The following is a 26,730-nucleotide window of genomic DNA, read 5'->3' as shown; positions in this document are numbered from 1 at the left end:
ACTCTTTCACATGGACCCAAATTCAAGAAATGCCAAGTTGAGTCAGGAGCGGTGGCTCACGCCGGGAGTCCCGGCACTTTGGGACGCCAAGGTGGGAGGATCACTTGAGGCAGGAGTTTGAGATTAGCCTGAGCAACATAGAGAGACCCTACCTCTACTTTTAAAATTATTTATTTATTTTTATTTTTTAAGACAGAGTTTTGCTCTTATTGGCCAGGCTGGAGTGCAGTGGTGTGATCTTGGCTCACTAAAACCTCAAACTCCCAGATTCAAGTGATTCTCCTGTCTCAGCCTCCCGAGTAGCTGGAATTACATGGGATTGCAGGCTTGCGCCACCATGCCTGGCTAATTTTGCTTTTTTTTTTTTTTTTTTTTGAGTAGAGACAGGGTTTCACCACTTTGGCCAGGCTGGTCTCAAACTCCCGACCTCAGGTGATCTGTCTGCTTTGGTCTCCCAAAGAGCTGGGATTTTAGGCATAAGCCACTGCACCCGGCCTACTTTTTATGTATTTATGTTTTTAATTAGCCAGGCATAGTGGCTTACACCTGTGGTCCCAGCTACTCAGAAGGCTGAGGCAGGAGGATTGCTTGAGCCCAGGAATTGGAGGCTGCAGTGAGCTATGATCGCACCACTGCACTCCAGCCTGAGCAACAGAGTGAGATCCTGTCGAGTCTACGTGGGAAAAGCGCTCAAAAAATTGACATTTCAATATAGGGTCAAGAAGTGACTTTGTGTCTGACCCTCCAAGCTCCAGGAGACCTTCGTGTGTGTGACCCTGAGGGCTGGCAGGCAAGTGCTCGAAAGATGCTTTGCCCATCACGAGCCTGAAGGCAGAGACCAGAGACTCGGATGGGAAAGAGGGGAGGAGCATGAGCAGGAAGGAGGGGAAACCAGTCCTTTGCCCCCTCTTCTCTCGTGGTTTACAAGAGACTATCCCAATGTGGGAATTAGAAAAGTTCCTTTTTAAACTTTCCTTTCTTGTTAAAGAATAAGTGTGCTAATAACTTTGTTAAGCCCTATCCTATGTAGCTGTTAGACATGCCGTGCTTACAGGCACGTAGTACATTCTATGTCCTTGTACTTTAACCAACATATCTGTGCTGGACTTGCTCACAGGCATGTCCCAGCTCTCCATTGCTTTTATCTGTTTAGAAAAGTTTTAAGTTGTTAGCCAATCGGGTTTTAGTTTAAATTGTGATGTCTGGCTCCAGCCAATGGAGATCAGACATAGCAATAAGGACGACCCCAAATGGGTAAGAGATAAATATGTCTGTTTTCCTTTGTTCATTGTACTCTTGTGGTACGATGCCTAGCAAGGGTACCCTTCCTGCAGCCCAGGAAGTAAGAAGTGCATTGCTGAAAGATCCTTTGTCTTAGTGCTGATTTTTCTTTGCAGCACCAGCATGGGCTTCTGAGCCATCCCAGTTGCTTCTCGCTTCTTCGAGGTGAGTTTGCCGAGCACCAGTCACCTCTCTCATCTGGGAGGAGGGACAGGGATGGCTTAGCCAGTTGCCGCATAGACAGCCCCCCGCCCCGCCCGCCGCCCCCCACAAGCCTCCAACTGCAGCCCAGGTGACAAGTAAAAATTTAGAAATCATAATTTCATTCTGTATGTTGATATGACAAAGTACTGTATAGCTATTAAAATTGTTTTCAAAAAATAATTTAGATCATCATATGATGTGCACAATCAGTTTAATTGAGGAAAAACAAAAATAACAAACGTTCGCAAAAGCGTTTCATTTTAACTCCCACGTGCAGGCAGGCTGACCGGCAGGGCAGAGGTCCCGGCTTTCTTGTTCTTGCTTTTCTCTATTTTCTCAACATTCTACAGCGGGCAGGCATTGCTTCTACTATCAAAGAAGAGCCAGAGCATTTAACTTTTTGCATTTTACTGAAGGCCAAGGCGTTGAGGAGGAGCAGGGAGCCTGGTGGTGCAGGGTTGGGTGGGCAGTGCCCAGAGGTCTGCAGCCCAGCCCAGCCCGATGCAGCCTGGAATCAGCCCAGGGAACACTGCTTACCTGGCACTCTCCAAGGAGGACCCAAAGATTTAGGATCCTTCCAGGTGACATTTTAATCAATGACTGCTCCTTTGTGCAGGCGCCAGGCCAAGGACCCCGATGTAACTGGTTCTGCTGCTCCGGCCTCTCTGGCCCCTCCTGGTCATGCCTTGAGGCAGCTCTGACATCTGTAAAGCATTCCTCCCCCAGGGCAGGAAACGTACCTGGGGCCTGCACAGATTCCCACCACTCAGAACACTGAAGCTGGGCCCAAACTCGGTGGAAGCCTCTTTCCACCTTGCTTCCAAAAGGGCGGGAAGGGAGGGGAGAAGAGAGAGGAGTCGGGTGGCAGGAGGGGGCAGGGGCGCTCTGCTGGGCTCTGCTCTTGAAGCCTGCTCCACCTACCTTTCCACCTACCTAGAGAACTTCACCTGGGCTCCCTGCTGAAGTAGAAAAACATCGGCCACTTTCTGGGATTATGCAGGTTGGGACCCTTACGCACACAGAATGCTTTCAAAGCCTTCAGGGGATACGCCTTTCTCCCCTTCCAGTCTCCTGGGCAGCCCCCTGGCACCTCCAAAACCACATCCAGCAGGATTTAGAGCAATGCATGGGGACCATTTCCTCCCAGTTACTGCAGTATCACCACCACCCCAGGACCAGGACTGGGGGGAATATCACACGAGCTTTTTTTTTTTTTTTTTTTAAGTTGGAGTCTGGCTCTGTCACCCAGGCTGGAGTGCAGTGGTGCCATCTCGGCTCACTGCAACCTCCGCCTCCCAGGTTCAAGTGATTCTCCTGCCTCAGCCTCCTGAGTAGCTGGGATTACAGACGTGCGCCATTACACCCAGCTAATTTTTGTATTTTTAGTAGAGACGGGGTTTCACCATGTTGGACAGGCTTGTCTCGAACTCTTAATCTCGAGCGATCCGTCCGCTTTGGCCTCCCAAAGTGCTGGAATTACAGGGGCTTTTGAGTGTCTTCCTGGGGTATTTCCTTCTGGCATTTCCCATTGTACATGCTACTTGTGTAGTCAGAAACTAGTGTTTTAAAATGGGAGAGAGTTGACCAGGCACGGTGGCTCATGCCTGTAATCCCAGCACTTTGGGAGGCCGAGGTGGGCAGATCACTTGAGGCCCGGAGTTCAAGACCAGCCTGGCCAACATGGTGAAACCCCATCTCTACTAAAAATACAATTAGCTGGACATGGTGGCGGGCACCTGTAATCCCAGCTACTTGGGAGGCTGAGGCAGGAGAATCGCTTGAACATGGGAGACAGAGATTGCAGTGAGCCCAGATGGCACCACTGCACTCCAGGGTGGGAAACAGAGCATGCCTGCTTCAAAACAATAAAATAAAATGGGAGAGCGAACATGCACATCTAAGCAGAGGCACTGAGCACAGCACCTGCCCAGTGGGCTCACTGGGTTCCCATCTGGTTTTCTCCGGGGCGCAACCAGGTGAAGCTGGGTTGAGCCCACCCACCAGCATCCTCCCCAGGCCCCTGAGCTCCAGGGCATGCAGGGTCTCCTACAAGGCTGGGTCTGGAAAAGCCCAAAGCCTGCTTATTGATTTTAATTTATTTCCTGGCTTCAAACCTTGCAGCCTGGAGCAGGGGAGGAAGCAGGGACCAGATCTCCACAGCCCCCATGAGATTCCCCACTTCCCATGCAGGAGCTCAGAGCCAGTGAGAGAATGGGGCCTGTTCTCCCGGCCTTCCTGCTCTCCCTGGGTCCCTCCGTGGGGTTCAAGCGGTTTTCCTGCCTCAGCATCCTGAGTAGCTGGGATTACAGGCATGTGCCACCACGCCCAGCTAATTTTGCATTTTTAGTTAAGATGGTGTTTCCACCATGTGGGTCAGGCTGGTTTTGAACTGCCAACCTCAGGTGATCCGCCTGCCTCGGCCTCCCAAAATACTGGGATTACAGGCATGAACCAGTGTGCCCGGGCTGAACCTTCTTTCTTTCTTTTTTTTTTTTTGAGACGGAGTTTCGCTCTTGTTACCCAGGCTGGAGTGCAATGGCGCAATCTCGGCTCACCGCAACCTCCGCCTCCTGGGTTCAAGCAATTCTCCTGCCTCAGCCTCCTGAGTAGCTGGGATTACAGGCACATGCCACCATGCCCAGCTAATTTTTTGTATTTTTAGTAGAGACGGGGTTTCACCATGTTGACCAGGATGGTCTCAATCTCTTGACCTCGGCCTCCCAAAGTGCTGGGATTACAGGTGTGAGCCACCGCGCCCGGCCCTGAACCTTACTTCTTAAGCTCACCTGCATAGAAAAGCTCACTCAGCCAAGGCTCTGAGTTCTAATCTACTTGGAGTCAAGTTCTCTTGGAACGAGTTAGGTTGGCATAAAATAACTATCAAATACTAACCAGTCCAGAGTTCAATCTAATATACACTTCCAAAAGAAAAACTTATTTTCAGCAAGGCACAGTGGCTCACACCTATAATCCCAACACTTTGGGAGGCCAAGGCAGGAGGATCATCCGAGGCTAGGAGTTTGAGATCAGCCTGGGCAACAGAGTGAGATCCCATCTTTACCAAAAAAATCAAAAAGTTAGCCAGGTGTGGTGGTGCACACCTGTGGTCCCAGCTACTCGGGAGGATCGTTTGAGCCTGGGAGGTAGAGGCTGCAGTGAACTGTGATCGTGCCACTGCACTCCCGCCTGGGTTACAAAAAATCAAACAAAAACTTACTTTCTAGGGTACACTAACTAGAAGCAGCTCAGAGCACCCCCAGTGGACGCCCTTCAGACCGCCCCCTTCAATGAAAGCGTTCTGATTTGTCATTCGCTTTTTAGTCATCTCTGCCAATCTGTGCTTCTCAAGCCTTGGGAACCCTTACCCCAGGCAGATTAAACAATCCCCCAGCAATTGCCCTGGTGCTATCCTCACTCCTCACAGTGCTCTGGAATTATCAGTTCTCAGGGAGTTCATTCGTTTTAAATCTTGGGAGTCTGAGTTCAAGATCTAACCTGTCCCGCCCTTTTCTTGCCCAAGCCTCTTGTCCACCTGCAGCTGACCCCAACCTGTCCCAGAGCCCAAAAGAACTGCACTGCAGGGGCAGAAGAAACATTCTTACTTGGGAGCCTTCTGGGTTTCTGCAGTTGAAACATTTATTTCAGGAAATACATTTTCAACATTTTGTAGTTTATACAAAAAGAGACAAATTTCTTGGGAGGCACGTAGCAAAAGGCCATTGAGGATCAGAGCCTGATGAAATGAACAATTTTCAAAGTCTGGTTACAGAGAAGGAAAGTGAAGCATCTCAAGGCTGGGATGCTGCTGCCCACCCCCACCCCACCCTGCCACCAAGTGACACTGAGGCTGGGACAGCCACATGGCCTGGTGCCACTCATTTCCTTCAAAATCTTGGTTTTGGCAAAAACATGGCAAGTTGGCAAGTAAACTGTCCCGCCAATGAGGGTGGTGGGGGGTTCCTTCCTCTCTTGGATGGGGAGGGAGTCAGACACTCAATGCCCCGACTTCCATGCACACTCACACTGCCCTTCTTCTGGCCGCAAGCAGCCAGCCTGGGACCTGCAGATGCACCCAGTGATAGGCGCACCCATGTGGAATCTCATCAGGCCCCTCCTTCTCCCCAGGAGTGAAACAGGGAACAGGAAGCAGGAAGGGACTTTGGTCTGCTGTGCACCACAAAGGCAGCCCCCACAGGTCCCCTCCTGGGGATGGAGGGTGAGGGGCCAGGCCATGCTGCCACGAACCTAGCTCTTCAGCTCACTGTGGACTGTGCACCCCTGACACTGTCTCTCCTTCCTAGGGGGTCATTACCGTGGGCTCTAGTGGGAGGGGCCCAGGCCCAGGTAGGACAACAAGGAGTCAGGCTCGCCGGGCCTCCAACCTACCCAGGTCACAGAGTCAGCAAGGCCTGGGCCAGGAGGGGTGAGTGGCGGGGTGGCTGGCTGGGCACTAACCACAGCCCAGTCTTGGGCCAAACCAGACACTGTACAGACGGACAGACATACACACACGGACACACACACTTCCCTGGTCACTTGGGTAGGGCAAGCACTGGGCAGCTCAGGCCACTATGACCACCCCAAGCCACAGTCCACACATGCCCCCGCCAACCTTCCTTCTGGCACCTTCCATGGCTCCCTCCCTCAGCTCCTCCACCAGACTCACTTGCTTGGACCTTTTCAAAAATGGCTGGTGAGGGGGTGGGGGTCGTCTTTCCTTCCTTTTTATCCTCAATCAGATCCCAGGACATCAACAGCACCTGTAGCCCCATGGGAGGGGTGGTGGTGGGGGGCGGGGAGATGAAGACGCCTCCCTCATTCCAGCCTGTCCCCGAATCTGGCGGAGCAGCCTGCGGACGGCTGAGATAAAGGCACTTTCTGCTCCAGGACGGGTTTGGGGCGGGCGGCTGCCGGGGGGCCTCAAGTGGCTGAGCTGTCAGTGGCGTGAAACCCTGGAATTTTCTACCCTTAGGAGTAGGGCAGGGGTGGGGGCTGAGTGACGGCCACGCCACATGGCGGGCAGGGGGTCCAGGTGCCCCTGATTGGCTACATTCACTCCTGGGCCCTGACTCCTTCCAGGGGCCAGGGCCGATGGGGATGTAGCCCACCGGGCCCCTCTGCATATTAGAGGCCTGACCCCCACCCAAGGCCCCCGGCACTGAGAAACGCACCCGGATGGATGATCAGCACACGGAAGCTACTCTTCTGAGCCTTCGGGGAGCCAGGCCTGGGGACGGAGGGTGGACCTCCCCCAGACCTTGGGGAGGCCACGGGCTCATCACTGACTCACTCGAAGGGAGGCCCCTTCCCTTGTTTCCTGGCAGCATGTCGAAGGAATGGGGAACGATGACAAATGGAGAAAATCATATAAAATAAAATGGGGTGGTGGGAGGGCCTAGGGGAGACGGAGAAGACTTGGGGGCAGGGTCCTGGGGTCGGGCGGGATGGCGTCTACATCTCCGGGGCTTCTGGCTCCTTCTCCTCCACGCCATTGGCCATGGCACTGCTGCCCTCGTTGAGGCGCTTCACGCGGTAGGCTTCGAAGTGGATGCTGCTGGTGATGTCCTTGATGTTCTGCATGTGCGTCCTGTGTGTGGCGGGGGGGGGGGGGGTGGGCGGGTCAGTGAGGTGGGGACAGCGGGGCGGGGGCAGCTGAGCATGAGTCTTGCTCAGCCTGCCTCGGGCTCAGGCCTGCCTGCTGCCTACTCTGCATCCCGATTGCTTGACTCCTCATGGGGTCCCCCAGGCCCACTATGTTGGTCCAGATCTGGGACAAGGTTGGGGAAAGGGCCAGTGCCCTGGTAAGCCCAGACTCGCTCAGAACACACACACTCCGATGCATGTGACTCCCTCTGGGTCCACCCTATGGCTGGTCCAGGACCTGCCCAGGGAGAGAGCTGGGTACTGCGTGCACAGACTCAGAAGGTCAGGTTTAGAGGGTCCTTGCTCCAGCCCAGTGTCTAGGGCGCTGGCAGGAAGGAGGCAGTGGCTGACTGCCAGCCTCCAGGGCTATGGCCTGGGGTAAAGGGCTGGATTGCCCTCATTCCCAGGAAAAAAAAAGTCCTGGGCTCAGACTTTCATTCCTTTGCATCTCAGGAGGAATAATTTGGAGGGAGGTTGGAAAGCCCAGTCTCTACACAATGGCTCCCAGAATCCCCCCGCCCCTTCCCCTGCCAACCTGGGGACCCTCCTCTTAACAGTCCCATCATCCATGGCACCTGCTTGCTGAGGAAGAACCTAGGAACCCCTGACACCCCAGTAGGAGGCCCCCACCCTCTCCATTCACCTGCCCAGGCTATGGCCCACACTCCAGGGACAGCCCACCTGGCACCCTCTCTAACGGGGCTTCCTCCCCTTGCCCGGACTCAAGGGAACCAAGGAGAAGCCTCAGCCAGATCAAGGGGTAGGGGTCAGAAGCCACTGGGATCAGAGCTGGGGACGTCCCTGCTGCCGGCAGGGCCTGCACTGGGCTCTTGGTGCCCACTGGGCAGCTCTAACAGGCCAGGTCACAGTGGATCCAAGCTCAGTCCTCCCATCCAGGTGGCTTCATAGGAGTTAATAAGGATCTTCACTGCTGGCTTCATTTCCCAATGGGTTTTCTTTTTAGAAGATGGGCTTCCAAGGTCTTTCCAAGGGCAGGGCAGGCAGGTGGCAGGCTGCACCCACTCCGCGCAGGGCCTCAGCCCCACACCCACTGCCCCCACCTGCTGTAGGGCCCTCTCAGGGGCAAAGCTGTCAGCCCCACCCGAGTACCTTGTCTCTCACCTGATAAGAAGGTCCCGAAGGTAGGCAAACTCACAGTGTGTGGTGTTTTCAACTAGGAGAAGAGACAGGAGGGGCTTTAATGTCCCGGTGGAGAAGCTCTGCCCAGACCCCATCTCTCTGCTCCTGCCCAGGAACGCTGATGCTGATAGCAGAGACTGAGGACAGCCCCGTGGGCAGGAGGGCAGGGGAGCCAGCTGCTCTGAGTATGGGACACCTGGCACTGCTCTCAGTCCATGGGATACTGGGGTGACTGGTATCAGCTCCTGCTTTCCAGAAAGCTCTGGGCTAATGGGAGATGGCAGTGACCAGGCCAAACACGCGCATGGGAGAAAGCCACAGTGCAGAAGCCAGGGCACCACTGGGTGGCCAGGGAGAGCAGGATGTCCCAGCAGAGACCTGGAGACAGGCAGTGGGCTGGGCTGCTGGAAATGGGATGAGGCAGGAATCAGAGCTGGGATTTTTAAAGAAAACCCATGGCCCTCAGGGTGTTACCCCACCCGGCCCCGTCCACCTTGTTTAGCACTGCTGATTCTTGAGCTTGTGAAAGGTCATCCACAGTAGGTGGCCTCTGTGTGTGAACACGTGTGTCCTGTGTGTGTGTGCTCTGAACACAGGCAGGGACACATGCACTTCATACAACATGCACAGGAAAAACAGAGAGAGAGAGACAGAGAGAGACAGAGAGAGAGAGAAACACAAGAACTGTGTTTTGTCTGAGTTCCACAGCCGTAAGGCTGGAGGGGGATTCAGAACCCACACACTGGGCTCCAGGCTGCTCCATCAGGGAGCCACGTGGATTTTCCCCAAGTTAAAAATATCTGGTTTTAGGCTGGGCACGGTGGCTCACACCTATAATCCCAGCACTTTGGGAGGCCGAGGCAGGTTAATCATGAGGTCAGGCATTCAAGACCAACCTGGCCTTGAATGGTGAAATCCTGTCTTTACTGAAAATACAAAAAAATTAGCTCAGCATGGTGGCAAGCACCCGTAATCCCAGCTACTCGGGAGGCTGAGACAGAAGAATCGCCTGAATAAAGGGAGGGAGTGGAGGTTGCAGTGAACTGAGATGGTGCCACTGTACTCCAGCCTGGGCAGCAGAGTGAGACTGTCTCCAAAAAAGAAAAAATATATATATATACACACACACACACACACACGTTGTGTGTGTATATATATATATATATATATGTATCTATGTGTATATATGTACATAAATATGTATATGTGTGTATGTATATGTATATGTGTGTTATGTATATATGTGTGCATATATGTATGTGTATGTGTATATATGTATATATGTGTGCATATATGTATATGTGTATATATGTATATGTGTATATATATGTATATGTACATGTGTGTGTATATGTATATATGTGTGTATATATACGCTATGGTTTTTTACTTGGCAGGCCAGCAGGCAGGGTCAGGGCCTCCACATTGCCTCTTCTGCCCTCAGGTGCTCTTGGTTCTACGCCAGTTGCCTTTGCCTGGGCCCTGCCCTCCTGCCATGGCCCGCGCAGAGCAGTGTCCACCACTCTCATCTAACTCTGAGGGCAGAGAGAGCCGACAGGAAGAATGGGGCTCTCGAGTTGGAGTCGGAGTGTGTGATCGCTGCTCCCTGGCTTGGGCAAGTTATTCTCATTCCCTCAGTATCCAAATGGGGATAATAACATCAGCTACTTCTCAGGGACATAAGATTAAATGAGTTCATGGCCTGATTAATTTCACCCCACACTTCTGTTGACAATACTCGGGGTGGTTTCTAAGGATAGGAAAGATGCCCTTCACCAAGTGGGAGACAAGAATGAGCCAGGGCCCTTACTGGCCCGGTATCAGGTAAACTGTGAACTCAGGCAGCCCCGATATAAAAACCCATCCACGTTGAAGGCACGTTTCCAGGGTCCTCATATAAGTCTGCTTAAATGTGGGCCCCACCACCTCACAACTGTCCTGACAGGTTCCAGACTGTTCCTTAACTGGAGTCAGTGGCGCTCCCCAAGGCACAGGTCAGAGAGCTGCAGGGACCCCAGCCTCGTGCATTTCCAGTTTCAGGCACCGGCCGCCTGCAATACTCAACGTTGGCCACCAGAGTGCAGCAGAAGCACGCCCAGAGCAAAGCCGTCGGCACCTCCCAAGCCCATCTACTGCAGGCTCTCCTAATCCTGCCTTTCATAAAAAGGTTCCTAAACAGCAAGAATTATTTGGGCAGAGAGGAAGAGAGGAAATGCAGGCAGAGGGGCCAAAGGGATACAAGCCAGCCTGACACCACAGGTGGATACTGGTAAACACCCAAGCTGTACCCAGCTGGGCAGCTCCCACAGGGTGGGCCTGGTAGGGGTGGCAGCAGGGGAGGAGGGCAGATGGGAAATGACTGGTGTGCCTCTCCACACCCGCCTCCAGGCACGAACTCCCATCTCGAGGGAGTCTGGTGCAGGCCTGGAGCTGTGCATTCTAGAGCTGCCTCCCATTCTAGGTCCCTCTGCTCACTGCACCTCTTGCACCTCTCTGCAAGGAGGGTTGGTGCGGGGAGCTTCAGGTATAAATGAGATGACCCATGTGAAGTGAGCAGCGCAGGAGCATTCGACGCCTCCTGGTAACTGTCATTATGACTATTTTCTTAGAGCAACAGTTTCCTGAAAAGCTCTAGTGGCCTTTGGGACAGTCTCTCAACTCTCTGCAATCTTGGCACACTGCACCCTTTGCGGATGATGAAAACTGAGGCCCTGGAACACTAAGAGACTTCTGCTTCCTCCTCTACTGGGACTTTCAGCCATGTGCTCTCCCAGAACAAAGTGGCTTTTCCTGCTCCATTTCCCTCTGCACCTTCCCCTCTTCCATTCTAATGAGAAAGGAAGGGACAGAGAGAGGAAGAGGAAGGAAACATTTAGGCCCATCCCTCCTGGGGTGCCACTGCCAGGAGTGGGTTGAACTGTGGCCTCCCAGGGGCTCCCATCCATTCAAAGATATGGTCAAGGTCCAGGCTCTGGTACCCATGACTGTGACCTTACCTGGAAACAGTCTTTCTTTAAAGATTAATTAAGGATCCCCAGATGGGATCATCCACTTAGGGGAGGCCCTAAGCCCAAAGACAGACATCCTTAGAACAAGGAGGAAAGAGGCCGGGCGCGGTGGCTCACGCCTGTAATCCCAGCACTTTGGGAGGCTGAGGCGGGTGCATGACCTGAGGTCAGGAGTTTGAGACCAGCCTGACCAACATGGCGAAACCCCATCTCTACTAAAAAGGCAAAAATTAGTCAGGTGTGGTGGTGCCTGCCTGTAATCCCAGCTACTAAGGAGGCTGAGGCAGGAGAATCACTGGAACCGGGAGGTGGAGTTTGCAGTGAGCCAAGATCCGGCCACTGCACTCCAGGCCTGGGTGACACAGCAAGACCCCATCTCAAAAAAAAAATAAATAAATAAAAGGACGGAGGAAGGGAGGGGACAGAGACACAGGGAAAAAGGCCTTGTAACAATGGGGCAGAGATTAGAGCGTGTGATGCCTATACAAGACAAGGAGGACTGTGTGGTGCCACCAGGAGGAAGGCACCGAAGAGGTTGGTCCTCAGGCCTTCTGGCCTCTAGAACCGTGAGAATACATTTGTGTTGTTTTAATACCTCTAGTTTGTATGCTAATTGTTTACAACAGCCACATTCCGGAAACTTCAGCAGGGCAAAGGTCCGAGGGTCCATCTGGCTCACAGAGCCACAGCCCACACCTTTTCTAGGCCCAGAAAGGTTGGTGATTTGTCTGGGGCCACACAGGTGCCTGTGAAAGAGCCTGCACCAGGACCTAGAACTTGGGGGCCCCCATCCTAGCTCCCATCTCCCGGAATCTTTCTCTGCCCTGGGGGAGATCTGGAGTGGAGGCACCTGCACAAGCCACTCGCCTGCTCCCTGTCCTATGGATTGGGTGGGGACAAGGAGACCCCCCCGCCGCTCTGGGTGGAGCAATGTAGCGGCTCAGGTTTGGCCCACGGGCTCTGGGCCAGCAGAAGAGACTGTCTTCCCATCTGTTCGGGGCCCCGGTGCCTGCCGAGAGTACCTTCAATGGTGCCCCACTTGGTCTTCCTCCCAAGGATCCTCTTGCCGTTGACCTGGTACTCATGGTCACTGCCCACCACAGCGAACGGAATCATCTCCTAGGGATCAGGTGGACGGTGCTGGTTACATACGTGCAGGAAGGCCATTCCCTCCCCTGGGCCCCTGGGAGGAGCTGCCCTGAGACTAGGGTCCCCCAAACACGAGAGCCTCAGCCTGAGAGCAGCAGGTATGCACACCTGGGTTCATGTCTTCTGGCTCGAGGGTATATCTCATGGGTGAAGGTCCCCCAAACCCCCACCCACCACCCCTTTCAGCAGAACTGGGAGTCTCCCAGGAACAACCTCCTGGCGGATCTGCTCACCCGGAACTTCTCATTCACCAGCCGGTCCTCCGAGTCCTCATCAAATTCCTTCTGGGGGTACACGTCGATGCCGTTGGACAGCAGGTCTGCGGTGATCTGGGAGGAGAGAGGGAGATGGACACATCTCTGTGGCAAGCTCCGCCCACCCACCGGTGTTTGCCACTACATGACCTCCACACTGTGAGCTGCCACAGGCTCGGGGTCAAGGGCAGACTCTGGGGGGCTGTGACCCCAGTCACCTCCAATTCTTGTGCCTCCTTGGGGGAGGAGGGGCAGCTGCAGGTGCACCTGCTGCCCTGAGCGACGGTGCAGCTCCCTTGGGGCTTTGGGTCATCGTCCTGAGTACCTCCTGCCCCTCTTCTGCTCATTACACCAAGAGAGTACTCAGGGTTGCTGAGACCTTCCTGAAACCCTTCCTAAAAGACCCTCATCCCAGCCCCCAATTCCAGCAGGGGCCCCTCCTACCGCCCAGCCAGCCCCTGCTTGCAGTAGCCTCTCAGCTCCCCGCCAGCAGCCCGACACGGGTATGTGCAGTGGAAACATCCTGGTGAACAGCTGCCTGCCTGCCCAGGCACAGACCAAAGCCCACATGCTGCTTCCAGCAGACACACCCACTTTGTGTGCACTGTCCTCCCCGGTGCATGCTGGGAAAGTCCCTGGTGTCTGGCCCCAGGCTAGAGGAGATTAAAGGCCCCACCCACACCCACTGAGCAGATGCTGAGCCAGAGCTCAGGCACCTTGCTTTCATTTTTAAAGGTTCCCCAGGTGGCTCCAATGTGCTGCACTGTCAGAAGAGGTCCAGGGCATGCATTCTTGCTTGGATGCCCCTCCCCACCCCATAGCAGGAGCCTTGGACCCTGACAGAAAAGAAAGCAGCAGAGACCATCCCTCTTGCAATTTCCTTTTTTTTTTTTTTGAGACAGAGTCTCACTCTGTTGCCCAGACTGGAGTGCAGTGGGGTGATCTCAGCTCACTGCAGCCTCTGCCTCCTGGCTTCAAGTGATTCTGCTACCTCAGCCTCCCAAGTAGCTAGGATTACAGGGGTGTGCCACCATGCCCAGCTAATATTTTTGTATTTTTAGTAGAGACGAGGTTTCACCATGTTGACCAGGTTGGTCTTAAACTTATGACCTCAAATGATCTGCCCGCCTCAGCCTCTGAAAGTGCTGGGAGGTGCCCCTCCCAGCTGGCATCAGGAGGGGCTTCTGCCTTCTGCCATCGGCTGCATGAGCCATGACTGTGCCACTGCACTGCAACCTGGACAACTGAGCAAGACCCTCTCTCAAAAACAAAAGCAAAAACAAACGAACAAAAACCAAAAAGGCAAAAAACAAGGCAGGCCACATCTCACGGCCTCACTCCCTGGAAGAGAGATACACTGTCCACCTGACCCAGGCCTTCTCCAAAACCCCCTCAGACTGCTGGAGAACAGGCCCTCCCATGAAGCTGCTTTTGAGACATAGGGGAGTTCGAGAGGCCACCCAGGCCAGGGACCACCAGGCCAACCACCCGCTGGGAAGAGTGACCAGTGGTGCTGTCCCCACCGACCACATGACTCCCCTAGACTGGGCAGCCGCTTCCTGGCCTGCAGCTTGTCCAAGTTGCCCCAAAGGGCTGGGGCAGCTGGAGATGGGCCCCTACCCGCTGTTTGAAGTGGACCCGCTCCTCCAGGGTGAGTGTGTCGGCCTTGGCGATGACTGGGACAATGTTGACCACCTTGCTCAGGCGTTTCATAAACTCGATGTCCAGAGGCCTGAGGCTGAAGCAGAAGGATGTGTGTGTGACTCAGCGTGGGGGAGTGAGGGGGCACCCACCTCCCAGCGGTGTCGAGGCGCTCAGGTGCTGGCTTGGGGTTCACAGGGGTCCTTGCTGGCAAGGACAAGGCCCTGGGCCAAGCTGGCCACACTGTGATTGTGGGCAGATGAAGGACAAGGGCATGTCCCAGAAACAGGTGACACCACTGCTCAGGGCAGGCAGGCCAGGGCCAGCTCTAAGCACCGTCATCCATGAGTTCCGGGGTCCCATCCACACCCCCATGTGTCCACACAGAGGGGCTGCCATTGGCTCAGTGGCCATGGTGCTGTGAGGCTTTGGCTGGGAGGGGAGAGGCAAGAGTAATAGAAGCTAAGACCACCGTGCTGCGCCCCTGCACCAGGCGGGCGGCTCCCTTTGCCTCCTTGACCCCAGGGAACCTGGGCTCTGATTCGGGGAAAGGTGTAGGTGGCAGGAGCTGGCAGGGCCCTTGAACCGGGCACCATCTTCTCCAGTTCTGGAGCAGAGCTTTTCCCACAGTGAGAATGTCAGTCTCAGACCCGACTGGGGAGAATCTGGCTCCAGACAGAAGATGAAGCAGAGATGACCAAGGGCTGCCCCGGCCCCGTGGGACTGGGCGCCTCAGGCAGGACCAGGCAACGTGCCCAGCTGGGGTCCCAGCCAAAGGGTCAGAGCTGGGGAGTGGCAGGAATGCCTGAGACTGCCCGCCTGCCCACCCTCGGCTTGCCCAGCTGGCATCAGAAGGGGCTTCTGCCTTCTGCCATCAGCCTCAGCTGAGGTGAAGCTTGGAGCAGCTGGAAAAGCTGCCATAGGACCCCAGATGAGCCATGCTTCCCTGGAGGGCAGACGTTCAGTTCGGGATAGGCCTGTGGGTGGCAAGATGGCCCCTGCCCCTGAGTGGACTCCTGCTGGCCCACAGGGGATGATGCCAGAGGGTGGGCTCAAAAACTCGGGCTTGGGTTTTCCCACAGAGACTCTGGCTGCCCACTTATTGCCCACCAGCCAGGCTCCTTCCTGCACCTGGTGCCACAGAGTATGGGTTTCCCCCAAGCCCTGGCATCCTCCACCCAGGGATGCGCATCTGGACCAGCCAGACTCAGGCTGCAGCGCCAGCAGGTGTGAAGGACCCTCTCCACCCCCCCACGCTGGCAAGCCACCCATGGCTGTCTCCACCAGCTGCTCCTGCTGGCCCCGGGTCCACCTCCCCACAGCCCTGACTCAGGGTGGGCCACAGGTGTATGGCAGAGGGTGCACAGAGAGCCAAGGACAGAGGGTCTGTGAGGCCACCAAGAGTCCACCTGCCAGGGCACATGCAGCCTCCCAGCCTTGCAGACCTCTGGGGGTGCAGACAGAGCCGGCAGGAGGAAAGCGCTCTCACCAAGGCCACCTGCACCAACAGCAGCCCCCATCCAGCCCTGGAAGGGGCCCACACTGATCTCTGTGCTTCCCGTCTAAGAACGCGCCAAACCCTCTGAGGAGTCCTGTGAGGCAGGACCGGGAAGAGAAGGTCAGGTCAGCGTGAAGGGTGCTGGCTGGGGGCTCCCACTCTACCTGCCAGAGCCCAGCCCGAGAAGGCAGGACACAGACCACCAGGCTCCAGAACAGCCCAGCCTGACCCTCAGCTCCCCATACGCAGCTGCAGGAAGGGCGCTGGGCAGGACACGGCGTAGGGGTCGGAGTGAGGCTTTGGAGGTGCAGACCCGGCACAGCCCAGCTTGCCCCTCTGTGCCCAGCAGCAGGGCAGACAGCACCGTCTAGCAGTCCCAGGGGACAGAGGGAACCCAGGGCACCCAGCACGAGGACGCTGACAGCGCGGGACGTACGAGTGGCCGGTGGCAGGGATGAAGTAGAGGCAGCAGTGGACGCGGGTGTCCGGGATGCGCTTCTTGCGATTGATGTTGACCTCCTCCTGCAGGTACTTCTCATACTGGTCGTTGATGAACTTCATGATGGGCTGCCAGCTGCATGGGGACGGGCGACGAGTCAGCGAGCACAGGCAGGTCATGCACAACCCAACACCCCACTTTCCAGTGCATGCCCTGGGAGGTCCGGCTTGCTGAGCAGAGACACCACAGCCTTATCCTCGGGCTCCCAAACCAGCCTCCCCGGGCTGGCCTCAGGAGGTGAGCTGAAGACAGCAAGACTCCCCAGGTAATTCTGATTTGGTCCAGAATTTTCAAGCCCCTGAGATGTGCGACATTAGCAGCATATCAGGCCCCAGGAGGTGGGCCCTGCACCCCCGTGGGCCAGGGAGCCCTGAAGCTGACTCTGGGCAGGGTCCAGGGAGCCCTGAAGCTCCTGCTAGTGCTCGTTCCCCGGAGGGGCCTCACCAGTTCTCGTTGTTGATGTGGTCCCCAAACCCTGGTGTGTCAATCACCGTCAGCTTCATCCGGACACCCTTCTCCTCAATATCTGCACAGAGCCACACACACAGAGTCAGAGGGGAGGCGGAGAACCCTCATAGACGCCCTGTGCCTGACTGACCTCAGGTGGGCAGCAACAACAACCAAGGAGACATTGGGACATTAATGGCCTTCCTCAGCCAACTCGGGCACAGGCCGGTGACAGTTCCCTGGGTGCCAGTTGCCTGTGACTTTTGTTGGAAAACTCATTTGCCTGCGGGGTGCTCAGTATGATGGGACCCACAGGGGTGGGGGACACTGACCCCTCACAGCCAGAGCCCCAGAACCAACGTGCTGGAGATGGCAGGCACAGCGAGTCTCTGTCTTGGAGACCCGGAATTGCCTGACTCCGGCACCCTCACATAACACCTGTGCTTCAGGAAGGCAGGGGGATCCTGCACCCCCAGCCTGCCCCCTGCCACTGACTGTGGGTGTTAGACTTGACCCCCTACGCTGTGCTCCAGGAAGGCAGGGACATCCTGCACCCCCCGCATATCCCTGGCCACTGACCGTCCATGATGGAATTGACTCCCTGTCCCATGCTCCAGGAAGGCAGGGACATCCCACACCACCCTGCACCCCAGCCTGCCCCTGGTGACTGACCCCCTGTGCTCCAGGAAGACAGAGGGGTCCCACACCCCCAGCCTTCCCCCAACCATTGACCATGGGTGATGGACTTGACCCCCCAACCTGTGTTCCAGGAAGGCAGGGGCATCCCGCACCCCAGCCCGCCCCCAGCCACTGACCATGTGTGATGGATTTGATCTCGATGGTCTTGGGGATACGCTCCTCCGAGGTGGGCTGCACTGACTTCCGGCTGATTTTGGATTTGAAGAGGGTGTTGATTAAGGTGGATTTACCCAAGCCGCTCTGCCCTAAGGAGAGGATGGGAGGCTGGTCAAGGGCCTCTCCGGAGAGGTCCAGCAGGGTTTGCACGTGGAACCCCTCCCACTCAGGTACAAGGCTCCCCAGACTGAGATTCAGCCGTGCCCCTCTGCCAGGCAGCACCTGGGGATTTCACCCTCGAGCCGGGTGTCCAGTGACTATTAAATCCACACAGGTGGCTCTGGTGACAGCATAACCCTGGCAGGTGAGCCAGGCCTGGCAGAATTGGCATCTCTTGTGCCCCTTGTGCTTTTGGGGCAGGAGGTCTCCTGGAGGCTCAGATTTCAGACAGGACAGATGCCGGCTTGTGGAGGAACCCAGGGCTGCCTGGGTGCACCAGGTGGCTGGGATTTCTGCAGTTCACCAGGGTGGTTGGAACCATAGGCCCGGGCAGCCTCAGGTGTTCAAACTTCTCCTCCCTGATCTGCCGGGGCCTGGGTGAGTCAGTTGACCTCACCATGCCTTAGCGTCCTAATCTGCAAAATGGGATAAACAATCCTTTCCCCCACGGAGCTGATGTGAGCATCAGGCAGGCTTGTGTATGTCATGTGGGGTCTGTGGGGCCCATGTGCTAGGGAGTGCTGGCCTGCAGGGCAGTGCAACTTAAGGGACAGCACCCGTGTGTGCGGACAGCCAGTCCACAAGTGACCAAGACAAACGAGGATGAGGAAGTGGCATTCACATGCAACGCAACACACACAACTCACTGCAAACATACCTCTCATACATACCTCACACACAACTCTCACAACACACACAAACAACCCACACATAACACGCACATCCCCCAGACTCAGAGCCCCATTGCTTTACCCTGCACAGAGCTGCCTTTGGCTTCGCCAGCAAGCACACAACAAAAACACCCCAGGTCAAGTGTGGTGGCTCACGCCTGTAGTCCCAACACTCTGGGAGGCCAAGGCAGGAAGACTGCTTGAGTCCAGAAGTTCAAGACTAGCCTGGGCGACATAGCGGGACCCCGTCTCTACATAAAAATGTAAAAATTAGCTGGGTGTAGTGGTGAGCACCTATACTTCCAGCTACACAGGAGGCTGAAGTGGGAGAATTGCTTGAGCCCAAGAGTGCAATGATCCTGTAGTGAGCTAGGATCATTGTCACTCCAGAGTGACACCCATTCTCTTAAAAACAAAAACTGGCTGGGCACCACTCACACCTATAATCCCAGCACTTTGGGAGGCCAAGGAGGGTGGATCACTTGAGGTCAGGAGTTTGAGACCAGCCTGGCCAATATGGTGAAACCCCATCTCTACCAAAAAATACAAAAATTAGCCAGGCATGGGGGCGCGTATCTGAGGCATGAGAATCACTTGAACCTGGGAGGTGGAAGTTGCAGTGAGCCAAGACCAGGCCACTACACTCCAGCCTGGGCAACAGTGAGACCCTGTCTCAAAAAAACAAAACACAACAAAAAACAAAAAACATCCTAAATTACACTGATGTTCTGACTTTGAACACCTTTCAGGGAAAAGTGTGGGCTCCCAGGAGGACAGAGGCTGGTGCTGGGAATCCCCCCCAGCTGAACAGTTTAGCTGCCTGAGGACAGACATTCCTCATCCATCTCCCTCTTTCCACCAAGTCTGTGTCCTGGCCAAGCTCAGGTCAGGAGTTATGTCAATGTTCCAGCCACAACACCTTAGATCTAGGAGATGGCACTGGGATACTTTAAGGTGTGTCCCTTTATTATTGGACAGACATTCCTCATCCATCTCCCTCTTTCCACCAAGTCTGTGTCCTGGCCAAGCTCAGGTCAGGAGTTATGTCAATGTTCCAGCCACAACACCTTAGATCTAGGAGATGGCACTGGGATACTTTAAGGTGTGTCCCTTTATTATTGGACAGACATTCCTCATCTATCTCCCTCTTTCCACCAAGTCTGTGTCCTGGCCAAGCTCAGGTCAGGAGTTATGTCAATGTTCCAGCCACAACACCTTAGATTTAGGAGATGGCACTGGGATACTTTAAGGTGTGTCCCTTTATTATTGTTACTTTTATTATTATCATCACCATCACAGCACCACCGTTATCCCCATACCCTCATCACTATCACCCCCATCACCATCACTACTACCGTTACACCACCATTACCACCACCATCACTGCTATCAGCACCAGCACCATCACCCCATCACCACTACCATCCACCACTATCACCATCACCACCATCATCCCCATCACCCTCATCATCATCACTATCACCCCCATCACCATCACTACTACCGTTACACCACCATTACCCCATCACTGCTATCAGCACCACCGCCATGACCCCATCACCACTACCATCCACCACTATCACCATCACAATCACCACCATGACCCCATCACCACTACCATCCCACCACTATCACCATCACAATCACCACCATCATCCCCATCACCCTCATCATCCTCATCACTATCACCCCCATCACCGTCACTACCATCACCCCCACTAACACCGCCATCACCGCTATCACCACCACCACCATGACCCCATCACCACTACCATCCCACCACTATCACCATCACTATCACCACCATCACCCTCATCATCACTATCACCCCCATCACCATCACTACCATCACCCCCACTAACACCGCCATCACCGCTATCACCACCACCACCACCCCATCACCAATACCATCCACCACTATCACCAACACCACCATCACCCCCATCACCACTACCATCCACCACTATCACCATCACCACCATCACCCCCATCACCACTACCATCCCACCACTGTGACCATCACCACCACCATCACCCACATCACCACCATCACCATCACTACTGCCATCATCTCCCCCATTAACACCACCACCACCACCATCACCCACATCACCATCATCACCACCATCACCCACATCACCACTACCATCCCACCACTATCATCATCACCACCACCATCATCCCCATCACCACTACCATCCACCACTATCATCATCACCACCATCACCCTCATCATCACTATCACCCCATCACCATCACTACCATCACCCCCACTAACACCGCCATCACCGCTATCACCACCACCACCACCCCATCACCAATACCATCCACCACTATCACCAACACCACCATCACCCCCATCACCACTACCATCCACCACTATCACCATCACCACCATCACCCCATCACCACTACCATCCCACCACTATGACCATCACCACCATCACCCACATCACCACCATCACCATCACCATCACTACTGCCATCATCTCCCCCATTAACACCATCACCACCACCATCACCCACATCACCATCATCACCACCATCACCCACATCACCACTACCATCCCACCACTATGACCATCACCACCACCATCATCCCCATCACCACCATCACCATCACTACTGCCATCATCTCCCCCATTAACACCACCACCACCACATCACCCACATCACCATCATCACCACCATCACCCACATCACCACTACCATCCCACCACTATGACCATCACCACCACCATCATCCCCATCATCTCCACTATCACCATCACCCCATCACCCTGACCATCATCCTCATCACTACCACCATCACCACTGCTACAACTTCTTGAACAACCACAACCTGACAGGGACCCTGCCAGGGGCCTGCTCACTCAATTTCATTTTATGGGATTATTCCATTTTATGGATGAGGAAGCCAAGGCTCACAGAGGAGAAGCCCAGGGGAAGACACGTAAGCCCCACCCCGCTGAGTTAGGATAAAGCTGGGATTCTCCCCGGGGGTCTGTGGACCTCCAAACAGGTGCCCCTCCACCTTGGCTGCATCTCTGCAGGTGGGCATTGCTGCTGTGAGGAGGAGGGAGGAAGGAGAAGAGCGGAGCTGCCAACGTCTTGTTCCTCACTCGGCATCCTTGGGAGGCAGTGACCTTGGGGGAAACAGGATCACTGCTCTTCTCTGGGTTGAAAGGGCAGAGGCCCAGACAGGTGAGGCAGCCTCCTGGGCACCCTTCCTGGAGGGCAGGGCTGTCAAGTGGTAGCCACAGGAGGCAGCGAGGGCTGCTGGGCTGCTCTCCCTCCCCCTGGGGCCAAAGCTCTGGAAGAAGGCCTGTGCCATGGCCAGGACCCAGAAATCCCCAGGTCTTTCCCACCCTGTCCCTGGCCAGGAAGCAGGGCAGCCCCTTCCCAGCCTGGCCACTGCCTTTGGGCCTCTCCCATCTCTTTCTCTCCAGCCACCTTCCCAGGAGGCAGCCTTGAATCCGAAGGCTACAAGCATGTGCCTACAATAGGCAAAACAGGGTGGGAGCTGCTGGAGGGGACCCCACACCTTCACCCTCCCTCGAAGCAGGCTGCCAGCTTCCATGAGGTCATGGGGAACAGAGAGGATACCAAGACCCCAGAGGAGCCAGGGCCCAGATCAGTACAGAAGAGGAAAGGAAGGTGCCAGGCTGGCAGGTGTGGGTTTGCACCCACAGAGCTGGGCAGAAAGGTCGTGCATGGCTGGCAGAGGTGGGAGATATGGGCCTGGCCTGAAAGCTGCCCAGACACCTTACAGAAGCCCCACCAGGCCTGCCTTGGTTTAGAATTTGAGCTGGCCGGGGCGCTTCCCCAGATCCCTCCCCGGACCCCGTGGAGTGGGCAGAACACAGTTCTGGGAGTCAGAACAGTGGCTGCGGTTCTCGTCCCATGAGCTAAGGAACCTCAGCAGCTTCCCTGGGCCTTGTTTCTGCCTTGCTCCTCCTCCATGGGGTTACTGTGAGGTTTGACTGGGCTCTGGAACAAGGGGCAGCCACTGTAGATTCCAGCCCAGCCCTGCACCCTGCCTGTGTTGCACTGATCAATCGACAACCTCCCCTGGTGACAGCCAGCTCTCTGGGGCCACCAGGGGGTGGTGAAGCCATGAGCCCCAATTCCAGGGCAGGCCCTGGGGCTGAGCTACTGGGAAGCCTCCGGCCAGGCTGCAGTAAGTGCCCGGAAGGCCAGGCTGGAGCAACAGTGAGTGGACAGCCGCTGCAGAAGCTCTCTGCACAAGTCGAGTCATTGTTCAGGGGGAGCAAGCTCTCACCCAAACCTGCTCTGGGCCAGCCTAGGCTCCCCAAAGTCATCTCTGGGGCCTTGGATGTGCGGACAACATCCCTATGAGGGGTCGCCGCAGGCTGTGGGTCCTCCCAGGCACATGCATGCACACACAACGTCACCGGTGATTCATCCTTGAGGCCAGGGTTGCTGCCCCATTTTACAGAAGGGAAGACCAAGCCCCAGGGCTTGTGCACCCACCCCTGGGGTAGAGGCTGGTTCCCAGCCTGGGTTGAGCGGCAGGCAGGGGCGAGAACTCACCGACGACCATGATGTTGAACTCGAAGCCCTGCTTCATGGCCTTCCGGCGCATCTGCTCCAGGATGGAGTCAATCCCCACGTAGCCAAAGTCCACCGGGGCCTTCTCGTTCCGTGGTGTGGGCGCCTGCTTGAGCCCAGCATCTCTGTGGGTGTCGGCCATGTCGCCAACGCAGCTGGGAGTTGCCTCAGTGGCTGGGGAAGGAACAGCAGAGGCGTCAGAGTGAGACAGGGACTCACACACAGGTGCCTGCCGGGTGGATGTCACACCCATCCTTGGATAGGGAAACTGAGGCACTGAGGCTCAGAAAGGCTAAGCAACTTGCCCAGGAGACCCCTGAGAATTCCCCAGAGTGGATGGCCCTGGCACAGTGTTCTCTAAAATGTCACCATCCTGCAGCCACTCTGCCTCCCCAGCAAAGCTCCAACCTAGACTCCCAAGGCCACGCTTCTTCATCTCCTGTTTTAGGAGCTGTGCCAACCTGGGGGCCCTCTCAGCTCCAAGGCAGGGCTGATCCTGAACCCGTCTCTGTACCCTGGAGGGCTGCTCAGACAAGGTAGAGGGTACTCTCCTCTGCTGGCCTCCACGCTGCCTCGGGCCACCCAGGTGGACCTGGCCCTCTCCTTCACCTCCACTCAGATAAGCTACACTATCTGCGGCCGGTCATCAGCCTTAGAGGCTGACCAGGGACCCAAGACACAGGAGGGACGGTCTTGTAAGACCATGTCCCATGGAGTTGTGTGTTCAATCCCATACAACGAGCCAGTATTCCTGGGGGAAGGGGAAGTACTGGATGCAAGATGGGTGCCTGGCTGCAAAGCTGCCCCTGGGTGCATGGAGAGGAGGGGTGCCCGTACCACCTCTGCCTCCCCCTGGACTGACCCAGGTGGCCATCTTGCCTGCCTGGCTGGCACCTGAGGGCTGTACACCCACAGGCCAGAACCAAGCTTTGCCCTCAGGTCTGTGGGGTACGTGGGGCTGAACTTCCCGAAATCAATCACACCTCTTCTGTCTGTGGGTCCTTTCCATGGCCCTGGCTGCTGTTAAGACTCCACACATGGGTCAGAGGCCTGGGGCTGGGGACGGACGCCCGGAAGATGCCTGCTGGAGACCCAGGTGCTCCCACGCAGAGGGGTTCTGGAGGCACCCAGGATGGTGCTGGTTCCCACCAGGGCTGGAACACACACGGCCCGGGTCACCCCAGACTCCTCACGCTCACTGGTGCATGTGCATGCCCGTGCAGACAACTCACAGGTAGCCGAGGTGGTGCCTCTGAGAGTCCCCATAGGCTGGAGCTGCCCTTGGCTCCCATGCAGGCCGGGTGGCTGCTGCTCTGGGCCCCCCTCCCTGCTTGGGCCCATCCAGGCCCTGCTCTGCCTTCAGGGAGACTTTGCCCCATGCTGTCTCCCAGGGAGGATCCAGCCCCAGGCACCCTGCACTAAGACAGGGACTACACAGCATGCTCCCAGGCAGGACCCCTCCCACCAGCCCTCAGGGAGGGGAGTGGCGCCGGCGTGGCAGCCAGGGCCACAGCACAGGAGGCTGCAGGGGACACATCCCTAGTGACAGGCAGGTGAGCAGCCCTCCCAGACAGGCCTGGCCCACACCCACTCCTTACACTGCCCAGGAAGTGGGAGGCAGGCTTCCAGGCCAGGAGGGGCCGGGGCAGGCTTCGGTTTATCTGCGCTTCCACTTCCTGGGGAAGAACTGAACTCTGGAGTGGCCCACTGAGCCCACCCGGCTGTAACCCGAGACCCCAGCCGGCTCAAGCCATCCCTCTCGCCCAATTTCACTGGAGCTGTCAGAGGGGGTCAAAGGGAGAAGCATGGCAGCACCCCCTTGTCTTCTCTGCTCCCCAGGCCTGAGGCATCAGGGGTGAGAGAAGACAACTCTGGAAGCCAGAAACAGGGGTGGGGGGTGGGGAGGGGGAGGTGTGTGGGGGGTGCTGGTTGAGCCTCACAGGCACTCCCTCCCTGTCTCCTCAGCCTCCACAGGGCACAAGAATTCCTATCTTATGGAACTGGGGGAACAAAGGAACTGTAAGATTCCTGGCCAGGAATGGCCAAGGGAGTCCACACATCTCCACTGCTGACAGCAATATCCACAGGCGGACCTGGGGCCAGGGCTCCCCTCTCTGCGCCCCCGTGCCCCCACCCCAGGCCATGCAGCCTGCTAGCCTTCGGGGCTTTGCTCCTGCCTCCGCTTCCCCTTCAGAAACACTCTCCCCTGGGCTTCCAGAATCTTTAAATAAACAAAGACACAGCGCTGCATCTGGCCCTGGACCATGTGGCTTTGGGGCCACTTCCTGGAGCCAGACATGGGGCCTTGCCTTGTGGGGTAGCAGTTCAGCCCCTACCCACGTGACCAAAAATTGCTTCCATCTGTCTGTAGGTCTGAGAGCCATTTTGCCCGGAACTGGGGCCAGCCCCACCGGCACCACCTCCCCCTGTATCCCTCAACCCTCCCCAGCAGGACCTGGGGGGAAGTGCTGCCCCCTGAACTCTCCTTCCTCACCCCCAATGCCCCTGGAGCCCAGAGCGAGGGAGGGGCCGGCCTGGGCAGCAGCTGGGCCCCTCCACAGGTACCAGCACTCACTGCAGAAACTCAACCCAACTGCCCGACAGGGGCCCTGCTTGAGCAATAATAATAATAACACAGCCAAGCCCCATCTTTGCCATTGATGTAGGGCAGTGGCTGGCCTTCTGCACAGGTGAGAACCCGTTCCTGCAACCCCTCCCTTGAGGCGGCCTTGTAGGGACTGGCTGGCTGGCAGGCAGGCACGGAGAGAGTTGTGCCAAGGCCCATCCTGCTCTCCTACCTGGCCAGGCGAGCTCTGGGGTCTGCTTCAGGACCAAGTGGGACCCCACACCCAGAGACATGTTCACGAACTGAACCTTTGATTTCCATGGAAGGCCACTGGGGCCTGGTCCCAGGATCCCATGGTGCTCAGGTGGCTGGAAAGAATGGTGAAGACCACTCACTCCTCCAGGATGGAGTCTAAACCATTGTCTGTGGCCAGGTGCCGTGGCTCATGCCTGTAATCCCAGCAGTTTCAGAGGTGAGGCAGGTGGATCAAGTGGTCAGGAGTTCGAGACCACCCTGGCCAACATGGTGAAAGCCTGTCTCTACTAAAAATATAAAAATCAGCTAGGCATGGTGGTGCTCACCTGTAATCCCAGCTACTCAGGGGGCTGAAGCAGGAGAATTGCTTGAACCTGGAAGATGGAGGTTGCAGTGAGCCACAATCAGGCCACTGCACTCCAGGCTGGATGACAGAGTGAGACTGTCTCAAAAAAAAAAAAAGCATACCACTGTCTGTGTCCATGACCATGACAACGTTGGAGGCCTGCACTGCTCAATGTGGCAGCCACTGGCCATGCGACTTTTCCTTTTGTCATAAAACGTACCACTGTCATTAAAGTGTGCAGTTCAGCAGTGTCAAGCACATTCACGTCATACAACCAATCTTCAGAATGTTTTCATCCTGCAAAACTCAAACTGTCCCCATTAAACAACTCCCAGCCCCAGCCCCAGCCCCAGCAACCTCCATTCTGCTGTTTCTTTTAATCTCACTACTCTGGGGACCTCCTGTAAGTGGAATCCTACAGTACAATCTTTTTGTGATTGGATTATTTTGCTTAGAGCAATACCCTAAAGGTTCACCCACGCTGTTGCAGGTATCAGAAGCTTCCCTATACAGCTGAGTCAAATTCCTTGTATGTTCCACCT

The 26,730-nt window shown here is 55.9% G+C and overlaps 1 protein-coding gene, 1 long non-coding RNA gene and 1 pseudogene across 12 annotated transcripts in view; all 3 read right to left on the bottom strand.

The window, feature by feature from the left end:
* Positions 1-1,816: 1,816 nt before the first annotated feature.
* On the bottom strand, positions 1,817-2,232 carry LOC144582722 (uncharacterized). The gene is made up of 2 exons (XR_013536023.1): positions 2,023-2,232; positions 1,817-1,854 (listed from the first exon to the last, which is right to left on the bottom strand). It is a non-coding gene; the product is annotated as an uncharacterized LOC144582722 (long non-coding RNA).
* A 2,867-nt stretch (positions 2,233-5,099) lies between these two features.
* The window catches only part of SEPTIN9 (septin 9), a 213,951-nt gene continuing 192,320 nt past the window's right edge, over positions 5,100-26,730 (bottom strand). For all 11 annotated transcript variants that reach the window (XM_035301885.3, XM_008997808.5, XM_008997807.6 and 8 more), the window contains 9 exons: positions 23,004-23,195; positions 17,580-17,708; positions 16,762-16,843; positions 16,255-16,392; positions 14,300-14,417; positions 12,659-12,754; positions 12,299-12,395; positions 8,251-8,302; positions 5,100-7,072 (listed from right to left, as the gene is read on the bottom strand). In XM_035301885.3, the coding sequence (XP_035157776.2) occupies positions 6,937-7,072; positions 8,251-8,302; positions 12,299-12,395; positions 12,659-12,754; positions 14,300-14,417; positions 16,255-16,392; positions 16,762-16,843; positions 17,580-17,708; positions 23,004-23,195 (1,040 nt within the window). In that variant the 3' untranslated portion in view covers positions 5,100-6,936. The remainder of the gene's footprint in view (positions 7,073-8,250; positions 8,303-12,298; positions 12,396-12,658; positions 12,755-14,299; positions 14,418-16,254; positions 16,393-16,761; positions 16,844-17,579; positions 17,709-23,003; positions 23,196-26,730) is intronic.
* LOC144582720 (uncharacterized) lies at positions 6,018-6,760 on the bottom strand (annotated as a pseudogene).

Source organism: Callithrix jacchus, chromosome 5, assembly GCF_049354715.1.
Source record: "Callithrix jacchus isolate 240 chromosome 5, calJac240_pri, whole genome shotgun sequence".
Taxonomy (NCBI): Eukaryota; Metazoa; Chordata; class Mammalia; order Primates; family Cebidae; genus Callithrix; species Callithrix jacchus.
The sequence above is the reverse complement of the archived record's forward strand: the minus strand, read 5'-3'. Positions and strand labels throughout refer to the sequence as shown.